The sequence below is a fragment of the Elephantulus edwardii genome, unplaced genomic scaffold, assembly GCF_000299155.1.
Source record: "Elephantulus edwardii isolate Elephantulus edwardi_28Jun2011 unplaced genomic scaffold, EleEdw1.0 scaffold00241, whole genome shotgun sequence".
In the NCBI taxonomy this organism is placed as follows: domain Eukaryota; kingdom Metazoa; phylum Chordata; class Mammalia; order Macroscelidea; family Macroscelididae; genus Elephantulus; species Elephantulus edwardii.
Window position 1 is genome coordinate 3,978,407 of NW_006399991.1, and position 10,610 is coordinate 3,989,016.

Here is a 10,610-nt window from a genome sequence, read left to right on the forward strand (position 1 = left end):
GCTTTGCCTTCAGACCAATCATCTTCTTTGCCTTCTTTGAACGCTCATGAGCCTCTCGACTTTCTTTCTTTCTCTTTTTCTCATGGTAATCCAAACGGTACCCATAGCGCTTTCGGTGTAACTCAATATACTCATTTTGTGGCATGGTGACGGCAGCAAAAGCCCCAGACGCAGTGTCCGGGGCGCAAAGAAGATCTCAACTTTCGGGTCTCGGAGACCCACGAGCCGCCTCAACCCACGACCAAGTCTGGAAAGGGTAACTTCCTAAAACTGCCGATTAAAGCTAAGCGCGACACACCAGTATGTTGATTGTTGAATGTCATTAAAAACCATTTTCTAAAGTTAATGGTCATGGATTTAAAGTGAGACAAGTCAGCATACTTGGGGTTTTCTCTGGTTATCTTCAAGTGAATGTGGATTATGAATGGGAAAAGCAAGAGTTAACCAGAGCTATTTTGCCAGTCTGGTGTGACAGTACAGGAAAGGGGATCAATAGTTGAGAGTGGGTATCAGCAAGGGAATATTTCTAACAAAGGACTGTGTAATTCAAACCAGGTAAGGAAAAACATGAAGACACAATGAACATCAGAGTAAATGTTAGTGTCAGTGATATGCATTTGCATGTTCTGATGGAACCAGCAAAGTGGAAGATGCTTGAAATTTTGGTGTGGTGGTTGTGGTTGGAGTGATTGGTAAGGACAATGTGTATGTCTTACCAGAGGAGGGGCTGAGGCAAAACAGACGATAAAGCACAAAGAATTGAGACAGAGGTGTGTTAGGTAATGACAATAAAATAGGAGCTAAAATCCTCAGGGAGTGGGAATTGGTGACCCAAGGGTCAGTAGTAGATTGTTTTAGGGAGGAGAGCATTGGCCTGGAAATGACACTGAAGAGCAAGGGTTATTGCTTGACCATCACTAGGCTCTGTGGCCAAGTGTTATATGAGAAAATGTTTCTCTTTGTTTCTATAGGAGAATAGTGTCCTCGGGAGTCAGGCTTCCTAGAGCAAGAAGGTAGGAGAACTTTCAAAGGAGACTGCATTGCTGGGAGGCTTCCACGGGAGAGCTAGAGAAGAGGAGAGTGGGTGTTGCATTCCATATGAGATTATGAATGTGAGGATGACAGGGCAACCATAGAGTCTGGGCTTTTCAGAAGCTATGCAAACAAATAAAGGATGTACTGAGATTGTCTTAAAGGACTAAAGGTAAACAAGTGTGGACAAGACTATAGATGGTGGGAAGGAAGGCAGACTAGAAAGGGACTGGTTTCCTTTTGAGTGTGGGGACTAAGTGCCTAGTATGATAGATATCTTTTAATTTTTCTCCTATTGCTTTTAAAATTTACAGGTCTTTAGTTATTATCAGCACTTTAGACGGACGAATTGCTGCTTTGGATCCTGAGAACCATGGTAAAAAGCAGTGGGATTTGGATGTGGGCTCTGGTTCCTTGGTTTCCTCCAGCCTTAGCAAACCAGAGGTGAGTGTTTTCTATTGAATGCTGATTGGTTAACCTAGTTGTAATGAGGCTTGTTAATAGTATGCATTTACTTGTAAGTGGGAACTCAGTGCCTGGGTGCCTGGGTTTGAGGTCTGTTGCTCACTATGTTCCCTTGGAGCATTTCCCTAACTTTCCTGTCTCTCGGTTCCCCTGTAAAGAGTGGGATTGATAATAGCCCCTACTTTGTAGAACTGTCTTGTGTATAAATGAATTAATCATATAAATGAGTAACTGAGAATACTATCTACTACGTCTGGAATTTCTGATGGTTTAGTAGTCAGGAGGTGCACTGCCAACCAAAAGGCAGGAGGTTTGAATCCACCAGTTGCTCTGCGGCAACCTCCTCTTATGCTATTTACAGCCTCTCACAACCTTCTGGAGGGTCAGCTGTGAGTTGGTTCTGGCTTGATAGTTCATAGCATCAGCAAACATAATGTCAATGTATGTCATTAATTGTAATGTTATTATAAGTTATTCTTATAAACAGTAGTAGTAACATCATTATTATCTTATTCCTAGGAATAATAAGACAAGTGTAAATAACTAAACAAATATAAATGCTAATTGTAATTATAATCATTTGAAGAGTTCATAAAATAATGATTTTAGAAAAATTTGATTATTTGCTGAAAAGGTGAGCTTGCTATATCTGAGCTCTGGAATGATAGAAAAGAGCATAGATTCAGGGAGATTGTTTCCAAAACGGCTCTGCCCGTGACTTAGACTTAGACTCTCTGAGCCTCTATCTGCCTGATGAATTGTGGGCAGGATTAAATGGAGTCAAGCTTATTTTTCTTACCTCTGGACTGTCTCTGATTTAATGTTTCATTTTCTGGAATTGCATACGTTCAGGTCTTTTAAAATGTATCTGCTCCTCACTTTTTGCCATAAATATGGTCCCAAAGATGAGGTGATTGTGTGAAAATGGTGAGTGACCACAGCAGATCATAAAACAGCTAGCAAAGTACCTTACATCATTACCTGACTGCCAGACCATTGTGTGTTGCCAACGTCATCAACAAATATAACCAAATTGATAGGTAACTTTAATCGTTATTGGTTGTTTAATGGTTATTGGTTGGCCTGTTATAAAAAGAACAAATGCCATGTGAGGATGGCCATCTCTGACTTTTACCAACTTCACAAAGGGGAATTGTCCCCATCAATAGCATCAGCAACACAAAATAAAACTAATTCCCGTGAGGTCAGACAGGTTCCCCCATGCTCGCATACCTCTTAGTACTCATTTCAATATCAATGTTGCTGCTTTCCATGGTCCAGAATCCCATAGGATAGCTTATAGACCAAACAGTACTATATTGGGAATTCAGAAGGTTATTAACAGAATACAGTCAAGACAGTTCAGAAATGTGCTTGAGGGTGCATTAGTCATGAGCCTTGCAATGTTGGCCAGTATTAAAGGTCTCAGCCCTGTCAATGTTGGCTCACTCTCACCTCCCCACCCATACAGTCCTCTAACAAACTTAGGCAAAAGGCTCTTAGCTCTGGTCCAGGGCTGTAGTAGTTCCAAGGTCCATTGTCTCCTGCCATGTCTCTGGTTGTCTCCTGTGGCTGTTGTTGCTCTTGCTCTAGTAGGCCCTGGTCTGGATGGCACAAGAATTTCTAGTCCTGAAAGAGGAATTGTATTGCTTCTTTTCTGGTGATAAGATTCCTCCTCCTGCTGGATCCTCTCAATTGAATGGTGAGACTAAGTAATCACCTTGTAGATAGGCTAACATACCCTATTCATTTATTCCCACCCATCCACCTGGCAAAGTCAAATTCAGTGGCTAAGAAAGCCATTTTGAACCCTAAACTCTTCGCAACACACCTATGTTCTTCTCAGCTTAAACTTTGTTGTTCTTTACAACAAAATGTACACTGTTAATGCATAAACTAGTTCAGTTTTTACTGTTCTATATGCAAAATGTTGAGTAACCAGATGGTTGATAAGTGGTTAGATGCCACAAAGTAGGTGGCAATGCCTTAACTGTACATGCATGTTGTAAGGCCCAAGGGCCTCTTCCATCTTTGCCAAGGGGAGTGCTAACCTTTTCTCCTTTCATACAACACCAATAAGTGAGGAGTAGGACATAGTTCATTCTTCTGAATATAACAGAAGAAGTTATCTATATCTTCTAGAAGGTCTTCAGCTTTCCCTATCAAGTTTTTCCTCCAGAACTTTCCCCAGGGTAGTCTTCTCTCTTTAATTATCAATCTTTCTTTTAAAAAACATCCTTGATGCCTTTGAGCTGTGGTGCTGGAGAAGTGTTGAGGTTACCATGGACTCCTAGGAAAACAAACAGATTCATCCCGGAGAGGGTTAAACCGGGCTGCTTTTTGGAGGCAAGGATTCTGGGGCTTCGTCTGACATACTTTGGACATGTTGCAAGGAGGGACCAGTCCTTGCAGAGGGACATCATGCTTGGGAGGGTGGAGGGACAGCACAGGAGGGGAAGACCCTCTATGAGGTGGATTGATTCAGTGACTGGGATAATCGGGATAGGTGTATCGGAGACAGTGAGATTGGCACAGGACAGAGCAGAGTTTAGGGCTGTTGTACATAGATAGCTATGAGCCACAAGCGACTCAATGACACATAACAAACAACAACAACTGGTATTAAGTTTGGAAAGGACAACTTAGTTACAGTGACCTGTCTCTAATAGCAAAATTTCCCATACTACTCAGTCCAGTAAAGACCAGCCAGAATTTCTTTCCTGGGGCCTCTGGCAAGTGCTTAAGTGAATAATGCTGCTCTCCACACTTGCTGTGTGTGAAGTCTCCACTAGACTTCCATAGTGCCTCCTGTTTGTCAGGCAGTGTTCTGGAAATAGTTGTCTTTGGGTGGCTCAACTATCAGCTGAAATGTTGGCAATTCAAACTCACCCTGTGGTGCCTTGGAAAACAGGCTCAAAGGACACAGTCTTGAAAAATCGTCTGGAGCAGTTCTGCTTTGTACTCTTGGGTGTAAGTGAGAACAGACCAGCAACTAGCCCCACCCTGCCACCCAATCAGCTCTGACTAACAGTGACTCTCCTGAGGCTGTGAATCTTTATGAGAGGAGACAGCCCACCTGTCTCCTGAGTGAGTGGTGAAATCAAATTGCTGACCTTTCATTTAGTCGGGAAACACCAAACATACTGAAAATATCTCCAGTGACTTTCCATTCAATTACTAACATACACAACAACTTATACTTATGAATGACATTGAAAACCTTTAAATGTGTATTAAAAACTGTATAGTATTCAAATGAATTATTACCCTAACTAATATTTTTCAACAGGGTTTTGCTAATATTGTTTTTGGACATGTGCATTTTGTTTTATTTTTTTTTTTAACTAGACCTGAAAGCTTATCAGGAAAAGGGGAAGACTGTAAGCTCCTTATGCCTAAGGTACAGTGTGTTGTTGTAGTGCAAACATGTGCATATGTAAAATACACACATGTACAAAAATAAGTTGCATGGTATGACAAGGAGAATGCAAATAGTCATAATAACATTGAGTGTCATTGAGTGTGCTTAAATTATAATAAACTAATTGTACTGGAAGATTTTCTTAAAAGAAGTAATTACCTTGTTTTAAAACTACAGTTTAACCCTCTTGTCATTCATAGTCCTTACTGTTTCCTGTAGTTTGTTGTTGTTAAGTGCTATTGAGTTGAGTATGATTCATAGCTATAAACATTAGATTGGAAACCTATCTTATCCTGATGATCATACTCATCATCTCTGCTACATGAGAGCCCACTGTTGCCATCACTGTGTGAATTTATCTCATAAAGGGTCTTCCCCTCCTTCTCTGACCCTCTACTCTTACCTGCATGATGTCTCCAAGGACTGGTCCCTTCCAACATGTCCCAAGTATGTGAGACTGCCCTCTTTCCCTTTCACATTTTTGCTAGAATGCTTTGAAATGTTTCATTGTAAACTTGTTTAAATAGTGTCACGTTTCACAGCAGTAAATGACTTACGGGCCAGTGTTTTTTCCATGAAAGGGAAAAATTCCAAGACCTTATTATCTAGATTTTAATTTTTTACTCGATTCAAGATTGCTCTTTTACTCTATTAACAGTGAAAAGAATGGGAATTCCAGAATACTTAATTGTGCTGATGCAAAACCTAAACCTAAACTAAGAAGCTGTTGTGTGAATAGAGCAAGCTCTTTCTTTCAAAATTAAGAAAGTTGTGCGTCAGGATTGTAACTTCTCTTCATACCTATTCAGTCTGTATGGTGAGCAGATTATTCAAGAAATTTGAGGCTATGAAAAAGAATGTGATATCAAGATCAGAGAAAGACTCATCACTAAACTTCAATGTACAGATTCAGCCTGGCTTGCTGGAAGTAAGGAGTACTAAAGCACTTGATGCAGAAGATCAGAGAATACAGGCTTCAATATGGATTGCATCTCAACGTCAAGGCAACCAAAATCCTTACAACCAGACCAATTAGCAACATCATGATGTTGTTGTTGTTGTTTAGTGCCATAGAGTCATAGATGACTCATAGTAACCCTATGAATGAAAGACCTGAACACTTGTATAACTTTCATCGTTTCTCCAAGTCCCTAGGGTTTCTGGAGGCAACCTATTTTCAGAAGTGGATGCCATTCCTGCTTCCAAGCTTGTTTTAATTGGGGAGCTCCACCAAATGCTGTCCACCGTGGGTAACCAGTATAGCATTTGACGCATCAGTGTCACAGTGTTCAGCATCACAGCATTCCCATTGGCTTTCACCATTCGAAAGCTCCTATCTGGGAGCATTCCTCTGCTTCCCCAATCTCCAATTGAATTTAAAAACCAAGGCAGGGTTCAAACTCCATGAGCTCCATCTTTCCACATTCCTCCATAATCAGGCATTTCTGTTGGCTCTCACCACCTGGAAGAACCCACCTGGGAACATTCAGCTGCTTCCCCAATAAACAGTAATTCTAGTTTTTATTTGATTAATGTTAGAATGGAATAATCTATTCCAACCTTTTACTTTTAGCCTATTTGCATCTTTATATGTACAGTAGGCTCCTTATAGACACCTATAGTTAGGACATGCTTTTTTATTTAATCTCCTAATTTTGTCTTTTAATTATAGCATTTAAATAATTTATATTTAATATAATTATAGACAAGATTTGATGTAAATAGAGGTGAGTCTTTGGGTGGTGCAAACCGTTCATGTTTTTGGCTACTAATAGACTCAATGGCATGTAACAACAACAACAACAAAAATGGAGAGACTGATGGATGGTTCACGATTACTCAGTGACATCTTGAAAGAAATGCCTAGGGATCAATTTATGAAAAATCTGAAAAGAACTAAAGGATCACATGAGCCTCAACATTCAGAACCCTGAGAATGAAAGAATTAGATGTGCCCAGCTACTAATGCTGATCACTAAAAGAGACCATAGTAGAAGATTCTGGACGAAGGAGAAATGTAGAATAGAACTAAAAATATATTTAAAAGTAGAGGCTTATTGGATGAATAGAGACTGGTGGAACCAACTAGTCTTGAGACTGTGGTCCATAGTTACCACCCTTTCCACCAGGAACAAAACACCTCTGTGGTTTAATTTTCAGCCAAACAATAGATGGGCTCTATCTTCTCAAGGAAAAGAGATTGCTGTGGGATCTGCCTGGGTTCTCCCTCTCTACACAGCAGCCTGGAAACACTTCAGGCAGTAAGATTATATAATTGCAGGACTTGCTTTGTTTGTTTCCACTCCCTCTGGGATTCCTGTCCTTGCTGCCTGTTCAGTGTCTGAAACTGTAGTTTTATATACGTTGTCTAATTTTTGTTGTTGTTATAGCCAGGCAAGTGAATAAAGTCTCTGGTACTCCATCTTAGCTGGAAGCAAACGTTTATGAATGTATTTTTAAGTCAGAATGCTTAAACGCATAGTAGAAAGACATAGGTACCATGTATAAAAGTTAAATTGGAGATACTGAGTCTATTCTATCTCATGGTAACCTTCCATCAGGTCTCAGTGGCTGTAAATCTTAATGGGAGGAGTGTGCCCATCTTTCTCCATCTAAGCAGCTAGTAGATTCTAACCAATGACCCTCTAGCAGTGCAACGTATAACACTACATGACCAGGGCTTCTTAAATTAGATGAAGAAAATTTGAAACTGTTAACAATTTCATCTTGGATCTATAATCATTACCCTTGGTTCCAGCTATCAGAAGATCAAGAGCTGTGTTAACACCAGAAAAGTCTGCAGTCAGGGACTTCTCTAAATTATTGAGGAACAGTGACATTAGTTTGAGAACTAAGATGTGCCTGATTCAGGCCATGGTCTTTTCATTCACTTGCTGTGTTGCTGAGAGCTGTATAATGAATGAGGATGACAGGAGGAAGATTGGTATCTTTGAGCCGTGATGTTGGAGAAGAGTACTGAGTATACTATGGTCTGCCAAAAGAATAAATGATTATGTCCTGGAGAAGCTGCAGCCAGAGTTCTTTTTACAGGCGAGACGATGAAGCTTCATTTTTTGTACTTGTTGGTAGGAGAGTCTGTTCCTTGGAGATGGACTTCATGCTTGGAAAGGTGGAGAGATGGCATAGGAGAGGAAGACCCTCAGCCAGATGGATTGACACAGTTGGTACAGCAATGGGCTTGAGTGTGTCAGAGATTGTGAGGATGGTACAGGATAGTACAGGCTTCAGATCTGTTGTTCATAGGGTCGTTGGGGTTGTATGTGATTCAGTGGAACATAAAAGCAAAAGCAACAATTTAAAAAAATAGGAGAAAACCTAAAAGTATTAAACCATCCATGAAAACATATGCTTGCTAGCTTTTAACTGCTGCACCAATATCTTGGATCCATTTTGTGGGACTGTGTGTTTCAAACAGATTTTACAAGCTGAAGACTGCAGATTCTGGTCCAACCAGAGGTGCCTCCAAAGAAAGGCCTGGTGATCTGCTTTTGTAAATGAGCCATTGTAGCTGCTTCGACACACAAAGAATCACTGCCATTGTGAGCCCTCCAGAGCACAGAGCAGCTTCCACACGTGGAGTTACCATCAATCAGGCAACTTTCTAGCACATACTTCTGTTTTGTTTTGCTTAAAAATTGTTAGGACTTACAAAGTGCTTTTATTTTCATGGATTATGATTATTATTAGTATTTACCATTAAATGTAAAGCAGAATTTTTAAAGATCTGTTTATTAACTCAAGCTTATAAAAAAAAACACAATAATAATCTTATATGCCAACATAAACATTTTATTGAGAAGTATCTGTATTTTCTAAAAGTTGAAAAATTATAAGAACAGTGACATTGTACATTTTTTACACTCTCTTAGTCTCTGGTTTAATAGAAGACAACTGGATTTTCACATGTGCTTCTCCATGTGTTCTATTGCATTGTAGTTGTGATTGAATTACAAAGGGAGTAACTTTGTATGCTTAATGATTTATTCATAGCAAATATTTTTAAAAAACACAAACCCACAAAAGGTTACTTTACACATGGACTTCACCTGATGGATTGCACAGGAATCAGATTGGCTGTATATTTGCAGAAAAGTCACTGGAGAAGCTCAGTATCAGCAGTGAAAACCAGACCAGGTGCTGAATGCCAAACAGACCTTCAATTATACAAGTGAACGTTTAAATTGGAGCTGAAGACAATTAAAGCTCGCCCACAGGAACACCAAAATTAAAAAAAAAATTATACATGTAACACTATTGAAAATATTATGGCTTGGGTCAAATACACCTTTGTTTTCAAAGTGACATACTTGCTCTTTAAGAGATCCTTTGTTTAAAAAAAAGTTCCTTTGTAGCAGATTTTCCCAATAGTCTGTTATAAATTTGAGGGAGTATGTCTCCTTGACATGCCTTCATTATCTGTAGGACTGTTGTTCTGGGAGGAGTGTTTTAACTGCTTATAAGGAGAAATTTCTTAAAGGTTAGGTGCTCTTTGGAATCTGAAAGTGTTATCAGTGACTGCATTAACATCCTGGGGAATCTGGTCTGTCTTCCATAATGTGGTTTTATGTTTTGAAACATAATTTAGCCGTGCTTTTGTAACATTATTTAGAAACCATTGATTCATTGCATTATTACTGACATCTTCCAAGTGTTAACATGTTTTCTTACAAGATACAAAAAGTCAAATCTGTAACTGTCAGCACTGCTGACAGCAGGTGGCAGCTTGCAGGTCTTCAGAAACAGAATTTTTTCTTTGGAAACTTGAATTTTACTACAAATTCTATTGTTTGCTTTCCTTGAAGTAAGAAATTTTACTTTAATTTTGAGACAATATCTGCCAAAGAATTAAATCTCATAACTTTTTTTTTTCTCAAATTTTCAAATTGCATTGGAACTCTGTAAAGAAAGCAACAAGCTTCACTCACCATCAGTCACATTAGTCCTTTTTTTTTTCAAGAAAAGAAGAGAGTGCTCTCAACAGTTAAGATTTTTAACAATTAGGTTAAATAACTAATCACTATTTTTATTATTGCTTCATCAGCAACATTCTTTAGTGAAACTTTTCCAGAGATGAATATAGTGACTCCTACTCTATTTTGATGTTTGGTCATCTACGTTATGAGCAATTTTTGGCCAGTGTTGCTTTTGCACCATCTCTTGCAAATGTCAACACAGTAAAAAGGCAAATAATACCTTTGTGGACAGTGTTTGGTGTAGCGCCCAGATGTAAAACAGGTTTGGAAGCAAGAGTGGCATCCACTTCCTAAACCACGTGTCTCTGAAACTCTGTGAACTTGGAATTGATGATAGTTAAAGGAAAGGCATTAGGTCTTTTGTTCATAGAGTCACTATGAGTTGCGCTTGACTCGACAGCAATCAACAGCAACAATAACAACATCTCCAAAAGAGATCTATAGACCACACACTTATGAGAATCACCAAGCTAGTATATTGTAGACGTATTATTAAGAATGAGAATTTATAAGTCTAGAAACATGTTGTCAAAGTTGTTGTTGTTGTTATGTGCCATCGAGTCGTTTCCGACTCATAGCGACCCTATGCACAACAGCTCTAAACTCTGCTCTATCCTGCGCCAACCGCACCGCCTCTGACACACCCATCCCGATTACCCCAGTCACCGAATCAATCCATCTCATAGAGGGTCTTCCCC

The 10,610-nt window shown here is 39.4% G+C and overlaps 1 protein-coding gene across 1 annotated transcript in view; it reads left to right on the plus strand.

Annotated features, from left to right (window-relative positions):
* EIF2AK3 (eukaryotic translation initiation factor 2-alpha kinase 3) overlaps positions 1-10,610 on the plus strand; it is a 200,157-nt gene that overhangs the window by 38,909 nt on the left and 150,638 nt on the right. The window contains exon 2 of the mRNA XM_006898949.1: positions 1,347-1,476. Coding sequence (XP_006899011.1) covers positions 1,347-1,476 — 130 coding nt within the window. The remainder of the gene's footprint in view (positions 1-1,346; positions 1,477-10,610) is intronic.